The 15,839-nt window shown below is 41.9% G+C and overlaps 1 protein-coding gene across 1 annotated transcript in view; it reads left to right on the top strand.

The window, feature by feature from the left end:
• The window catches only part of AOAH (acyloxyacyl hydrolase), a gene marked incomplete at both ends in the record, with an annotated part of 177,061 nt that overhangs the window by 120,605 nt on the left and 40,617 nt on the right, over positions 1 to 15,839 (top strand). The window contains one exon of the mRNA XM_079711786.1: positions 2,264 to 2,346. Within this exon, the coding sequence (XP_079567912.1) occupies positions 2,264 to 2,346 (83 nt within the window). The remainder of the gene's footprint in view (positions 1 to 2,263; positions 2,347 to 15,839) is intronic.

Raw genomic sequence — 15,839 nt, 5'->3', positions numbered from 1 at the left:
AGCATTGTGAAGAGAAGAAAAAACAATCATAGATGTGTTGTGAATAGCTAAATCCTCCTCTTGATAGTGGGAAGTGAATAGATAATGCCAAAGACTAAAAATCAAGAAGTAGCCTTGAAAGTATGTTATTTAGAGATAAGAAAGAAAATACGAAAAGACTCAGTCAAATAAGGTTGAAATTAATTGCCTCTGGGAATGGAGAAATGGGGAGGAATGGGGAGTGTGAGCTTGCTGTTTATCACTACAAGCCTTATAGACGAAAATAGTTCAACTATTTTGTTCTGTAAGGCTCACCACTTCAAGTCTTTGCTCACATCCACCTTTTCAATAAGCCTTGTTCTGACCACTCTAATCCTAGCTCCCCTGCCTCCCTTTTTTCCATAGCATTTACTGTCTCCTAGCATGCTCCATAATTTGCCTATTCATGATGTTTAGTGGGGTTTTTTCCCTGCCAGAATGTCAGTGACACAGGGGCAGGGATCTTCGTCTTTTTCATTTACCAGTAGGACCCAGGTGCCTTGAATAGCGCCTGGAACATAGTAAGCCTCAATAAACATTATTCAAGTAAAATGAATTTGATTTTTAAAACTATGCGCATGGGTAGCTTTGATTTTAAAAAGTAAAATAAATCACTCACCTCAAAACTCTACCACAAAGCAAAAATTCCATAATTAAACTATTGTTCAGAGATCTTGGTCTTCTATTAAGAAATGTTACTAGTAGTTTCTTTTTTGGGGGGGGGATTAATTGAAGTATAGATGATTACAGTGTTGTATTAGTTTCTTTATTACATTCTTTTCCCTTATAAGTTATTACAAAATAACTTACAAGAGAAAAGAATGTGCTATACAGTAGGTCCCTGTTGGTTGTCTATTTTATATGTAGTAGTGTGTACATGTTAATCCCACACTCCTAATTTATCCCTCCCTCCCCCTTTCCCCTTTGGTAACCACAAGTTTTTTGTCTATTATTATTAGTTTCCTCAGACTTCAGAAAGAACAATACTTACAGTGCATTCTAAGTGCCTAAACCTGAAGCACTTGAGACAGTAGGCAAGCACTCTAATACAATGAGTGAGACTTAGATAACACTTAAAAATAAGTGATGATTTATGTAAGGTTGTGAGATATGAAGTTTATTATAATGAAGAGGAGATAAAATACATTTGAGGAATAATCAAATATATCTGAGTTTAATTATTGTTCATTAGTTTATACCTGGTCTTGTTTCAAAATGGATTTTAGGAAGCCTATAAAAGTATAGAGAAAATAACATTAAATTCCATTTAAGTTAAATTAAAGTTTGGCAAAAGAAGATAGAAAATCAAAGATGGGACAAAGAGAAGCCAATAAAGTGACTTAAAATATGTGCAGTTACAGCCTGATGCTGGTTGAAAATTTGTCTCTAAAATCTGTGTCCATTAGTATTAGATTCAGCTATAAGTAACGGAGAAACTCAACATATGGGTGGTTTAAATAAGATGACAGATGAGTTTATTTCTCTCACATGTGCAGTCCAGGTCTGATATGGGAGGTCAACTCCACTGGTCCTCAGGGATCCAGGGTCCTTCCAGCTCACACCTCTGTTTTCTCAGTGTAGAACTTATCCCCATAGTCTAAGATGACAGCATTCCTATTGTGAGCAGCAGAATGGAGAAAAAGGACTAAGCAAGGGTCACCTGCCAATTGTTTCCTGAGAAACATTCCCAGAAACTCTCACTGGATACTTCTCCTTCCATCTTATTGTCCAGAATTTAGTGAAGTGGCCACTCCTAGCTGCAAGGGAAGCTGAGTAAAGCAGTCATCATTCAGGGCAGACACATGTCCTACTGAAACTTCTAATAAAATGGATGAAGGGGGAGAAATGGATCTGAAAGACAACAGGAGTGTCTGCCACAGCTTCACGGCAACCGAAAGAAGAAAGGGAACATGGTCAGGTTCAAAATAACCGAGTTGGTAAAAATGACCAGTTGCTCAAGAGACTTACAGCAGCTCTTGGTTAAAAGGTTAGAAAGGGATGACTGGAAGTCTTCATAAAAAGAAGAAAAAGTTTGATCTTATCACATCAGTGCAACCCATTTTGTAGAACTGTTTCTTATAAAAACTCCTAATAATGTATTGACAGTTTAGAGAAAATGTGCCTGCAGAGATTTGATTTTCTGAGTTCATTTTCACATTTAAAAAATCATAATAAAACCATGTTTCTTTTAACTCCATCATGTGAATGTCCTGTCATTAAATATACACATATATATTTCTTTCAGAGTTAAAGAAAACTCTATTTACCTTCGTTTACGGAAAAGAAACCGCTGCAATCACAGGGACTACCAGAACATTTCAAGAAATGGTATGTAGTGTTCCATTTAAACTTTCACCAATGTGCCTTTAATGATTGGTTTTATTTTGTAAGCACCACAAAAGCAGGGGATTAGATAATAATGAACATAGAATAAAATGAACAGTCCCCCTTTTCAATACCATTTCCTTTTCTGAGAGAGGGGCCCTTTTAAAGCCTTTTACCCATAGCAAAAGAGAACAAGACAAGATGCCGTTAAGGTAGAGACCACGGGGGCACCTCAGTCATCCAAGAGCAAAGCTCTAGAAAGGCCAAGGTGCAGGGCATCAAGGCTCAGGAGGTAAGGCCTAAGTGAGCATTTGCATAACAGGGGCTGAGCAAAATCAAGGTCATTGCCAAGACTCTGCCCTCCCTTATGGTGCAAAATCTCCCACATTTCTACTGGGGTTGGAGTTTTAAGAAAAATAGCTAAAAGTTTGTGGCTGAAATCCCCCAAAGCCATTTTAAAAAGGAACGTGTTTTCAGGGTATTGTCTCCATCAGCTTCCCATGTTTCCCAGACATCTGTGTCTTCTGGGCTTGTTTCTTACCTGTGTGGTTCTCACCTCCCACCTTGGACCCAGATTCAGTCCACAAGATTTTGGTGAAACTCCTGATTGATAAACCATGGCCTGGCTAGTACCTAATGAGCTGCCAAGTAATGTTTTGTGACACATAATGCAGAGATGGCAAACACTTAGTCTGTGTGTTGCCACTCCATCTTCCAAGGTCTGGGGAAGATATTAACTAACCCACCTTGGCACTCTTGTCTGCTATTCTGCTTCAGCGATTCTCACAACACAGCACACCTGACAATCATCATCAACAGATTAGACTTGGCACATAAAGTTAAACCTATTTGCCATCCCTATGCCATCTCTAATCAACAGAGTACTAAGGAATTTTCCAAGCAGTACAAGTTTTATCTAAATATATGACCTACAAATAATGTATTGTTTATCATATATATTCTACACAGAACAAATGTTCTATTCTAAGGACAACATAGTTTTTTTCTTACTAATAATATAATAGCTGATTATTGATCTCTTACCAAATGCTAAGAACAATTTATGTATAATATTTCACCTAATCCTTTCAACAAACTATAAAGCAAGTATTTATTATATTACATATTATATATTACTTCAATTCTAAGATATCATTGATTGTATTAGCTCTGGAGAGTGTTAATGGTGGAAAAAGGAAAGAAAAATGGCAATGTACACGTTGATTGCAGCGCTCAACCCAGTATCAAATGTATTAAAATACGTTTCTCAGAATTGGGAACTTGTAATAATATCTACGCTGTTACAGCTGAGAAAACAGAGGCATAGAGAGAACCAAGAGCCCTGTCCAGATCACAGAATAGAAAGTTGCAGAGCTGGAATTTGTACCCAGCTTATCTCACTCCACTCAGACACCAACAACGATAATACAGTCACTGGTCTATGATCCGAGATTGACCCACAGAAAGAAATCAGCCTTGCCTCTCTGCGTATGAACATGACCACCAGTTTATTGGAAAGTTGTCATGCAACCTGGCTAAGAATCATCATAGACACAAAGTGAATACTGACCCCTTGTTGCTCTCTCTCTTCTCCTTTAATGAGATATTCAAACAGTCCCAGTGCTGTCAAAAGCTCTCTGTCGGTGTAGACTGTAAAAACAACAGAAAAACACCATGTGGAATATTATGCAGCTCTAGAAAATGAGGACTAAAAGTCCATATATTTTTATTTAGAAAGGCAAAACACCGCCAAAAGAAAAATTAGCATATAAAATTGGATAGTATAATTTAATTTCTACTATATTTTTAAAAGAAAAGAAAAAACTAGATGTACATAAGAAAATTGGTAGAAAATACACCAAAATCATTATGTTTGATAAATTATGGGTGATAGCTTTCATTTTTTTAAATATTTCTGTTTTCCACAGATTTTGGTTTTATATAGAAATAACAAACAAAAAAAATCTAGATGGAAACAATGAAGGAACAGTAAAGAACTTGCCCAAGGTCCCCAGCCAAGAGTCCATGTTAGGGTGCAGAATAAGGAATAGGATTCGGCCAGAAATGCAGGCTGGAGGCTGCGCTCTCCCCGTGTGCCTGTGACACCAGCATTTCTCTCTCACAAGACCCAGACGTGTCATCTCAACGTCACTTTGCTCCCACATGAATGCAGCCATCTTCTGTAAAATCTAAAAGACTAAAGTAAAATTCTCTGAAAAGTACTCAGTACAATTTATAGTAGACATCTCTCCTTTTGTGATACACTGTCTTGACAGCATTTCTTTAAAATTCAGATCGTGGAGATAAAAAGGGAGAAAGGAGATGGGAGGATAGCCTAATCATGAAAAAATGTGTGTGTCAAAATTTGATTGAAACCCATGGCTTCTGTCAGACTTTTATCTAATGAATAGATGCCGGGGTGGAGTTGGGGGTGAGGAGTATTTCTGTTCTTTTCTTTAAATTCAAAATCCTTAGAAATACAGAGAGTGTACACTTTGTCTAGTATAACTTCTTTGAAGATGCTTCTTGACTATTTTTCTAAGGATGTAATTATAAAAAAAATTTTTTTAAGTTTCTCATAGTTACTCATTAGTTAATGTCCTGGCTTTATTCTCCAGCACATCTTCCTGTTTTCTGCTGCTTTCCTCACTATGGATTTTTCCTTTGATATTATGCAGCATGTAACCTGATTGCCAGTGCCAAATTATTTCAATTACTCCCTAAGGTTTTTATTAGATATACAAAAAGTCAGCTTTCTATAGCCTGCATTTTTATGGCTACATTTATTTTTCAGAACCAGTGAGAGAGAAAGAGGAAAAAGGGAAGAAAGAGTTGAATGGAATATGAAAGTGTTTCTTAAAAATTGTGTAATAAGAATTAAAGAAACAGCTCCTATTTTCCTCTTGAGGTTTATGTACAAGATCTCAAAAATTTCTATAGATAGCTCTACCATGAACCATTGCCAGTGATTATAAGGTATTTTAAAATGTAAACTGTTGAAGTCATTTTAATTTGGGTACTAATTCTCTGGCATGGAGGGTTAAGCGTAGGAAGTTTCTTGCTAGGCCTTCTTTACAATCAGCAAAGGAGATGGGTTGCAGCAGCCCTTACAGCTCCCAGCGTGCCAACACGGCTTGGGTGGGGAGCAGAAGGGAGTGCGGTGAACGGGGAAAGGGTCAAAACACCAGGGGGTTGGCTGGGTCCTCACAGAATATCACCTTACTTCTCAGAGATACAAGGTGAAGCCCAGAGAACAGAGAGCAGAGGTCTTCCCCTCCTTGTTACTTCATAAAGTCTTTTTTCTTTGTGTATAAAATAGCAGACCGGTTTTGAATTTAGGCCCTGGAATTGGTGTGTGATTTGGACAAATTGTTAAATTTCTCTGGTCCGTTTCTACATCTATAAAATGGGGATCATGGCTGGATGAGCACAATTGCCCAAGGCAACGCCGGCATCTCATTCTTTGTTGCTGTTGCAACAAGCCAGCTCCAATGGGATTCTTCACCCCACCCTCCTGGGGGAAAGGCTGCACCCAAACTCAGTGGGATGATGGGGTTAAGGGGACAAACCCAGCCTTGTAAGTTTGTCCTTTCCCCCAATAAAGCCAATTCCTTAAACTATGTCACATGACATATAAGAATTCATCACAAAACCCAGATGGGGCTCCCTTTGCAAAATGGGGGTGATAGCAGTCCATACTTGAACTTCACTGGGCCGTGGTAAGGTTGAATGGGGAAATACAGTGCTTCCTGATCCTCCATCTTTCTCGCTAACTTCACACACCACCTGTCCTGTTATTTACTCAGCGTTTTAAAAAATCAGTCACTTTTTCAATATAAATTTTTGTTTAAAGAAGCAAGTAGATTTGAAAAATCAAAAATAAATTTAAAAAAAAAAGAACATGTCCAGGGCTTCCCTGGTGGCACAGTGGTTGAGAGTCTGCCTGCTGATGCAGGGGACACGGGTTCGTGCCCCGGTCCGGGAAGATCCCACATGCCATGGAGCGGCTGGGCCCGTGAGCCATGGCCGCTGAGCCTGCGCGTCCGGAGCCTGTGCTCCGCAACGGGAGAGGCCACAACAGTGAGAGGCCCGCGTACCGCAAAAAAACAAAACAAAACATGTCCATGTTGGGAAGGCCTGTGGCTTCCAGAGTTCAAGGGCAGAAAGAGGGACATCTAGCACTGAGTTTCCTGGCCCCTGGGAACAGTAACAAGCAGGAAGGTAATGGGGATAGGGGAGGGGCTGCCAGCCCCACCGGGAGAATCTGGCAGAAAGAAAGGGGCTTCCTCTGGGAGGAAGAAGCTGGGCTAGGGATAGGAGTGGGCAGTGATGGAAACTGGTAGCTGGCAGATCTAAGATTGACAGAGGGGATCTGGGGTGAAGGCTAGAGGAGAAATGAGGGGACTGCAGAGGGAGCCCTGGGGAATGGGAGGCGGGTGCAGCCTGGGGAGCAGGCTCGGGGCTCCCCTAGAGAGGCTGGAGGAGACAATGGGCAAGGGCAGGGTTAAGGGGACAGTGTGAGAACTGAGGGTGGGGCAGTGGAAGACCCCTGCTGATGGGTGAGGCAAGAGCTGGAAGCTGTGGGTGGCAGGGGCTGGAGAACAAGCCTTGGCTGCTGGAGCTGGAAGCTCTAGAACACGTTGGAAGGAGCAGAAGCAGATGAGGGATGTCATCTTCTCCCCAGCAATGATCACCCCTCAGAGACTAGAGCTTCAGGCGTGGACGCCAGTCAATATTCAGCTGGGGAGGCCAACAACGTGGACCCCAAAAGCACCTCCTATACCCGTGCTGCACGTTCCAATCTTTGGGACCTCATCAAAGTTCTCAGGCCTTAGGCCTCGTGCTCAGAGAGGACTCAATAAGTATTAGCTTTTTTTTTTTTTTTTTGCGGTACGCGGGCCTCTCACTGCTGCGGCCTCTCCCATTGCGGAGCACAGGCTCCGGACGCGCAGGCTCAGCGGACATGGCTCAGGGGCCCAGCCGCTCCGCGACATGTGGGATCTTCCCGGACCAGGGCACGAACCCGTGTCCCCTGCATCGGCAGGCGGACTCTCAACCACTGCGCCACCAGGGAAGCCCAGTATTAGCTTTTATTCAGCCCTCACATAAGCCCTTTGTCCCTGCCTCTGTTGTTGCCTTTCCTCGCCTGTAGCTGAGTCATTTGCTTTAAGTCTGGCTTCCCAGTCTGACGGTGAGGACAAGCTGCATGGGAACCGAATTTGTACTCCCAGCCCTGAGCTGAGCTTCTGCTGCACATAGTAGGGACTTGTCACACTGACACACTTTTTTTTAAACTAAATAACTTTCAGGAGTTACATTTAACCTTTGAAGAGAAGAAAAGCACACACAGTAATCTTTTGCCAAACTGAATACCTCCATGGTGGGCAAAAACCATGAGTGACAAGATTATGCTTCATCTAAAATAAAGGGTAGAAGAAAAGCAAATGTTAACATGATATTCAATATCAATATGTATTTTAAAGTAAAGAAAAATTCATAAGGCATCTACTTCCAAAATAAACAAGACTCATCTGCTTACGAAACAAGCAAATCCCAGCCCTGAGTCTCCATGGCCACACAGCCTGCAGAGGAGGGCACTCTGATGGTCTTAGAGGCCGCACCAAGGATCTCTTTACAGTTTGCAAGCAGGACTTTACTGGCTTGAAACAGAATGTCTTTTTCACTTGCAGCCTTCCTCATTTTATTTTTGCAAGTTTAGCAAAACCTTGGTGTCAACACCTGTTTGGGGTTGTTTTGTTTTCAGAAAGTCAAAAGTGCTGAAGAGCATGTCTTCTTGGAGGGGCCCATCCATACAGTGAGAGGTCGCCCCTCTCTGTGCACGCATATGCTCACCCACTTAGTGGGAGAGTGGGGAGTAAGGGACTAACTGCAAGTATATAGATATGAAAAAGGGAGAATTTTAACACTTGCGAAAGTGCATGTGTTTGCAGCCTCACCTACCCAGCCTCACCCCAATCCCTTTGCTACAAACCAAATTCAGTCTTGAACTTCTTAACTTCTCTACCCACCCTCCATCCCTCACACCCCCCAAAAAACTTCATCTTGCTCGTTCCCTTGTTTAGCCTTTTGTTAAACCATCTGAAGAATGGGAGAGAATCTGACAGACCAGGAGAAACTAGAAACAAAGGGGCAAAATTCAGGGCTGCCTGTGGAATTCATACTCAGACCATCTACAGGATAAAGTCTTAGGAAGCCTAAGTGGGTGGGGTGAAGAGAAGAGAAAGCTGGGCAGTGAAGGGGTGAGGGAAGAGTTTCTAAGGCAAATTGAGGAGGAGGCCTTGGAGCAGAATCAGAGTGAGGGAGGGGATGGCAGAGGAGAGGGGATTTCTACATGATGTGGGACATCACATCGTGTCCATGACAACTGTGAGTCCACTCAGGGCTCCTTCTCATGACGCTTGGACTGTTTCTCCTACACATCGCTGCTCTGGGATGAATCACATGAGATTCACATGTGAATCACATGAGCAAAGAAAACAACCTTATTCATATCCCACACGATAATACAACTCTCTCTTGTTGCTCTCCAGTGAAAAACCAGGAGAGGCGAGCCCCAGATTCATGAGAATGATCCTTCATGCCTTCCTTAATTCTACAGTTATTTTTGAGCACCAGTCACTGTGATAGACACAGAGGATAAAAAGACTAAACGTTAATGCATGCCTAGACCATGTTCAAGTCCTGACCCCTCAATGGCTGGTTCTATAACCTCAGTGAGTCCCTTCCCCATTCTGAGCCTCAGTTTCCCTGAAATAAAGGACTTAAACAGGATAATCAATGTCCATCCAAGCTCTATGATTCTGAAATCGTAAATCAGAGTGTCTTAGACTAGCAATCCTCAGACTCACTCCGTGTTTAAGTTTTTTGTTTTTTTAATGTGGTTTATTGCTGATGTTTAATAATCAAGAGATTTTACATAAAAATCCAATTTCCTATTTATCTTAGAAAATCAGCAGTTCTGGTAAACAGCCATTGCTCCTGCCTGGCAACAATGGGCTGGCACTGAGTAGTGGCCTCCCCTTCAGGTGGATCATGTGCTGTGTGTTTGGCCAAGGTTCCCACTCTGTTCCATTTGCACATGGACTTAGCTACCTGGTCCCTGTGGCCATTTGAGAGTTCAACCCCGTCCCAAGTCTAATGGTCAGCAACTATTCAAGGGAAAGTGAACTAGGACTTTGATGCACAACAGGTCAGAGGGTTCGAAAGTGAGGAATAGCTCTTGAGAGTTTACCAGGCCCTGGGCGTCCAGCAGAGGGACAGAAGCTGCCTCTGGGAGGTGTTCTAACAAGAGTAGACACGGGGGAGAAATCCCTCTTGCTCTTAAGCCTGACTGAGAGGATTTTGATTCCTCAACAAGCACAAGAACTGTCGAAGGAGCTTGTCCTGGGCACAGAGACACCACTCTTCAGGCCTTACTCCAAGCCAGAAGGAACAGGTTGATGTCCTTCCAGTCTCCAGGCAGCTAATCGTGTTTCTCTCAGAAAAACTGCCAACGGGGCTTCCCTAGTGGCGCAGTGGTTGAGAATCTGCCTGCTAATGCAGGGGACACGGGTTCGAGCCCTGGTCTGGGACGATCCCACATGCCGCGGAGCAACTAGGCCCGTGAGCCACAACTACTGAGCCTGTGTGTCTGGAGCCTGTGCTCCACAACAAGAGAGGCCACGACAGTGAGGGGCCAGCGCACCGCGATGAAGAGTGGCCCCCGCTTGCCACAACTCGAGAAAGCCCTGGCACAGAAACGAAGACCCAACACAGCAAAAATAAATAAATAAGTTAATAAACTCCTACCCCCAACATCTTCAAAAAAAAAAGAAAGAAATACTGCCAAGGACCGTTGGTCAGGGCACAGCCCTCTAAGGCATCTGTTAGCAGGATGGACAGATTCAGCTGGAGAGTTGTTTGAAGTGGCTATTGCTATTATTACTTTTATAGACTTTAGCTAATACTAAGTACTGCTTAATTAGTTCAGATTGCTTTAACCAAGTACCACAGTGGGTAATTTATAAACGGAAATTTATTTCCCACAGGTCTGGAGGCTCAGGGTGCCTGCATGGGCAGGTTCTGATGAGAGCCTTCTTCCAGGTTGCAAACTGCTGACTTCTCATTGCATCCCCTGGCAGCATGGCAGAAGGAGAGTGAGCCAGCTCTCTGGCTTCTTCTTAGAACGGCATTTTTTCTTATAAGGGCACATCTTCACGATCTAATCACCTCTCAAAAGCCCCACCTCCAAATACCATCACAATGGGGATTAGATTTCAATGTATGATTGGAGAGAAACAAATATTCTGTCCATAGAAAGTACATTCTCTAAGCCAGACATTATGCTAAGTACTTTACACACTCTATCCCCATTTAAACCCCACAGCAAAGTTAAGTAACTTGCCCAAGGTCCATTAGCTTGGTAGAGTTTAAACTCATGTCCATCTCCTACCAGATACACCAGAGCATGTCTGTCCCTGCTCCCCACCATGCCATACTGTCCCCCTTTTGGATTCTAGCTGCTAAAACCACTATCTTGCTGTCTAGGACAGCCAGTACCTGCCCTGGAGGCAGGTGAATGTCAGAATTAGATACCTTGATCCAGCATTCTGTGTCAGCCTTCTTTATCAAAAGTGGTCCTCTCAGAAAGGGATAGAGGCAAGGAAAAAGTAAAAGAAGGATGAAGAGAAAAACTGCAAATGAGTATTAATCCAGGCTTAGCTGAATTCAGTTATACATACAAGGGCTTATATTTTTATACACCTCCCACCCCATAAGATCTCTGTATTGGAAGAAAAAATGTTTTGTTCCTTAAACTAACTGAGCAACTGCTACTGTATTCTTGCCTCTATTCAGTCATAACCAGAATTAAATCATGAAGAAACATAAGACAAACCCAAATTGAAGACATTCTATAAAATAATTGGCCAGTACCCTTCAAAAGTGTCAAGGTCATGAGAGACAAAGAAGGACTAAGGAATCAGCCCAGATTAAACGAGGCTAAACAGACATGAAACTAAACACATGTGATCCTGAATTGGATCCTGGCCCTGGTCATTAATGGGGCAATAGTGAAATATGAATGAGGTCTTTAGTGTAGACAACATATTGTACCAATGTGAATTTCCGGATTTTGATCATTGCACTATGATTATGAAAGATGTTCACATTTAAGGAATCTGGATGAAAGGGTATGTGCAAATCCTTTGTTCTATTTTTGCAACTTTTTGTAAATTATTTTGAGTTTTGGAAATTATTTCAACTTTTTGGAAATCATTTCAAAATGAAAATGTTAAGACAATTTTTTCTAAAGGCACAGAGTATTAGAAGAAGCAAAGAAGTCACCTTTGCCAAACAGAAATAGGCCCTCAGTAATTATTTAATGAACCCAACCACTGGGCAGAATATTTGGTCTCAACCCAAGATGTTGACAGGAGATAACAGAAATTACTTATAACAAAACAACTAGGACATTTTTGTTTGGGAGCCATGATCCAGTGTGGTTACAACAACAAAGAAAGACTTTAATACCGATTTTTGAGATGCTTGATCTAAAAGGCAAATGCTTACAGGGCTACAGGCATCAAAACTTGTTCTCTCTCTCAAAGACCAAAAATATCTCCAAGATACAATGTTTAATTATAATAGAAACTTTTGAAAGAGAAACATTTCAGTGTGACACATTTTATACAGAGGGACACATTTCCCTCCTTTTATTAGAGGACATCATTCCAATTTCTAATACTTTCTGGAATTCCAAAGAATCATTAAAGAATGGAGACATTCTGATTCCAATGGGACTATTTCTTAGGACTTATTTATGCAGCCCTTCCTGGCTTCTGCTTGTTCCATGCAACTCATCCAAGTAGGAGCAAGGCATCTGACAATGATTATAATATGAAGAGTGTATGCTTTCTATTCTTCTGTTAGATCAAGATTTTCATCCTGTACCTCTTGAATCAACACACCTGAAGAGGACAAATTCAGAAGCAAATATCTTACACTTTTGTATGTGATTGTCAATGACAAGGGCTCCTGAAGTCCTAAGGGGTCTCCTTTCAATCGATCCCTTTTGTTTAGGACTTGAGATAAAGGACATTATAGGGAAAGCTCACTGCTACTTGTGTGGATAGTTTAAAGGAACTTGCCGGGGTTTTGTCAGTTTCAAAGCATCTTGGGAGGTGCCTTTTACCTCTGGTCTTCTCTTTTACTTCCCTTCCTCTCATTTTCCATTTGATTTTGCCCCACCACTCCCTCTCTTTCCTCTCCAATATTGCAATAGCTCCTAGAAACAGAAAGGTGAACAAGACAAAGTCCCTGCCTTCAAGGAGATCATAAGTAAACAGAAAAGAGAGACAAAGAAGGAAAAATTATGGTTCTTGTAAAATAAATAGAGGTAGGTTGAGGTCTCTGGAGATGAGAGACACAGCTCTGCCTGGAGAAGGAGTGGAAAACTTCAGAGAAGATACATTTGAGCAGAGAGCCTTGCAGAAAAAAATAGCAATCCAAAAACCATGGGGAGTTGGTGACTCAGTGCATTGATGCTCCAAGGGCAAAATATCTTTAGGGAAGAAGGAGAGAGAAGTTCAGCATGGTTGAAGGCTACTTGTGAAATTATGTCAAGTTTTGAGAGCAGGAGGTAGATTAGAGCCGCTTTGGGAAGGCTGTTATATTCTTTTAAAAATATATGTTTGGGGGAATCATTTATCTAGTTTGTCACAGAAATTCAGAACCACGCTTGTGAATTTGAAAGCATTTTCAGTAGTAGAAACACCATCAGAAATTGTCACAACAAACAGTTATTAAGTACCTACTATTTTGAGCTGACGGTCAGTGTATTAGTCTGAATATTTCTGCTTATTGCAAGCAAAGATTTTTAGAGAAAACAAAGAATTTAAGTTTCTCATGGCTGATTTTTTAACTGGATTATACAAATCGCACTCTTCAAAATGCTTCCTAAATTTATAAGCAAAATCTGTATTATTTAAAATCTAATTAGAGTTAAATGGCATTATTAGATTGATTTTAGATCAATGTATGACACCACATTTTTCATGAACTATTTATACTCTCTATAATGCATTTGGTTCCTGGTTCCGGGTATAATGGAGTAAGCAGACTCCACCTTGTCCGTCCCACTGAATGCAGCTATAAAACCTGGACAGACGATATGGAAAAGGTATTGGAGGACCCTGGAAAGAAAATAGTAGCCGACTGAAGAATCAAACCAGAATAAGGAGTACAGCCAAACCAGCAGTTGGCATTTTGTTGTCCTCTGATATCTCCCAACCTAGACTCAATGCTGCCCCAAACCCAGAAGTGGACAGTGGCATGGAGAGATGGCATCAGAAGAAACCCTCTAGTTCTCACTCTAGATGTGGGAAAGGGGTCTCTTTGCAGTGACAGCGCAGCAGTGAGGAGGTGTCTAGAATTCTGGGTGGGGGGACAGTCTCTCCAATTAGAAGAGCTGTGCTCCCTGGAGGGTGGAGCAGATCCCCTATTGCTTATTTTCTCACTCCGTCCTCTCATCTCTAGTTAATTTGTGAGACGTGCACAGGAGAGTGGGGAAAAGGAAGTTGGGGCTTAAGGACCAAAGAGGGGAGCCCAGGGAACTAGAAAGGACCGAGGAGCTCCTAGAGAGGGAGGAGCTTGGGAAAGCAACCCCAGAAAGTTGTGTGTGAACTCCTGGGCTTCCTCTTGAGATGCACATGCACAGATCTGATCCTTAATTGCATACCAAAGACTTTGAGACCTCAACTTGGACATAGACCACTGCCCAGGTCCCAGAATGGCCACTCAGTGGCACAGACATGAGACAAATCAGAATAACACTACAGAGGCTTTGAGAGTGGAACTGACATTGAAATCATAACCTCCCAGAAGGCTAGTTAGAACTTGCCACCTGAACCTAACTGGGTGGATTGCCTAATAAGACAAAAGTATAAGGCTCAGAGTCTTATAATATCCAAGATGCCCAGGATAGAATCCAAAATTACTCAGCATATAAGGAACCAGAAAAATCTCAACTCACATGGGAAAAGAAAACTAACAGATGTCAGATGTTGGAACTATCTGATAAAAAATTTTATAGCAGTGGTTGCAAAATGCACCTCGAAGTCCTTTTTACGGGTTCTCATATAAGAACTAGATCTTATAATTCACATATTCTCATTTAAGAACTAAAATAATCTGTTTCAGTCATTACTAATGTCTAGTAATTGATACGTAAAATGGGTTACTAGCTGAGATGCTGATTGCTAGCTGTTAGACCTTGAGCAAGCCTCTTTCCCTCTCTGGGCCTCATCTGTAAAGTGGGCTACCTGATCACATACTCTCAAAGGTCCCACCTAGCACTGATGCTCCAAGACTTTGCACTCGATGTCTACGGAGTGCCAAGAGGCAGAGTTATAAGGTTAGTGATGCTGAAGCCTGAGGGCTCCTCACTTGCCTGGTAACCATATGGATTTGTAACATTTACCAACTTGAGATATTTAACCACAATGGATTAAGACTTGCGTCTCTTTGCACTCTGGCTTCTCTTTGTGTCAGGTCTCATTTTTGTGTTTTGTATTCTTTTCCTTAAAGAGGGTCCTCCAAATTGTATAATCTTCAGAACCCAAAACCTGGATCTGCCTCTGTCCTATTCAGAGAGTTATAACAAAGATGGCATTCAACTAGAGATTTGTTTCTGAGTCGTGTCTAGAAAGCATCAGATATTTTATTGGGAATTCGTTGCCAAGTTCTTCTCTTAGGACTTCAAGAGAAGAAGCACCTACTTTTCTTTCAGTGCTCAGCTTAATACCACTTCTTAAGGGCTTCTCAGAATCCCTAACACTTGATGTTCATTACTTATGAATAACTCTTAAGCCTCACAAAAACAGGGACCATATCTTTTCTATTGACTGATGTGTCCCCAGCATCTATTACAATGCCTGGCACATAGTAAGTACTCCATAAATGTTGCTGAATGAATTAATTAAGTTAAGAAGACCTATTATACTTATACTTTAATATACCCCATGAAGAAGTTGAGACTGAGCACGTACTCTGGGCCAGGCACAAAAACAAAAAATTACAGGCTTATTTAGAACACCGTTAAGAGTGTCTTACCAGTTGATTCGAATGTCCAGAATATGAAGCACTTGCTGCTGTGGTCAACACTGATCCAGCAGTAGGAATGTAAGCTGAAATTTACTCATGAAAGACAACCAGTGCTGAGATTGTGGGAAACCCTTCTTTACTTGCAATACACTATGCCTTATTTAAAAGGGACTGAATGAGGGGCTTCCCTGGTGGCGCAGTGGTTGAGAGTCTGCCTGCCGATGCAGGGGACACGGGTTCGTGCCCCGGTCCGGGAAGATCCCACTTGCCGCGGAGCGGCTAGGCCCGTGAGCCATGACCGCTAAGCCTGCGCATCCGGAGCCTGTGCTCCACAACGGGGGAGGCCACAACAGTGAGAGGCACGCGTAACCACAAAAAAAATAAACATAATAAGT

The sequence above is a fragment of the Hyperoodon ampullatus genome (assembly GCF_949752795.1).
Source record: "Hyperoodon ampullatus genome assembly, chromosome: 9".
Lineage (NCBI taxonomy): Eukaryota > Metazoa > Chordata > Mammalia > Artiodactyla > Ziphiidae > Hyperoodon > Hyperoodon ampullatus.
The sequence above is the reverse complement of the archived record's forward strand: the minus strand, read 5'-3'. Positions and strand labels throughout refer to the sequence as shown.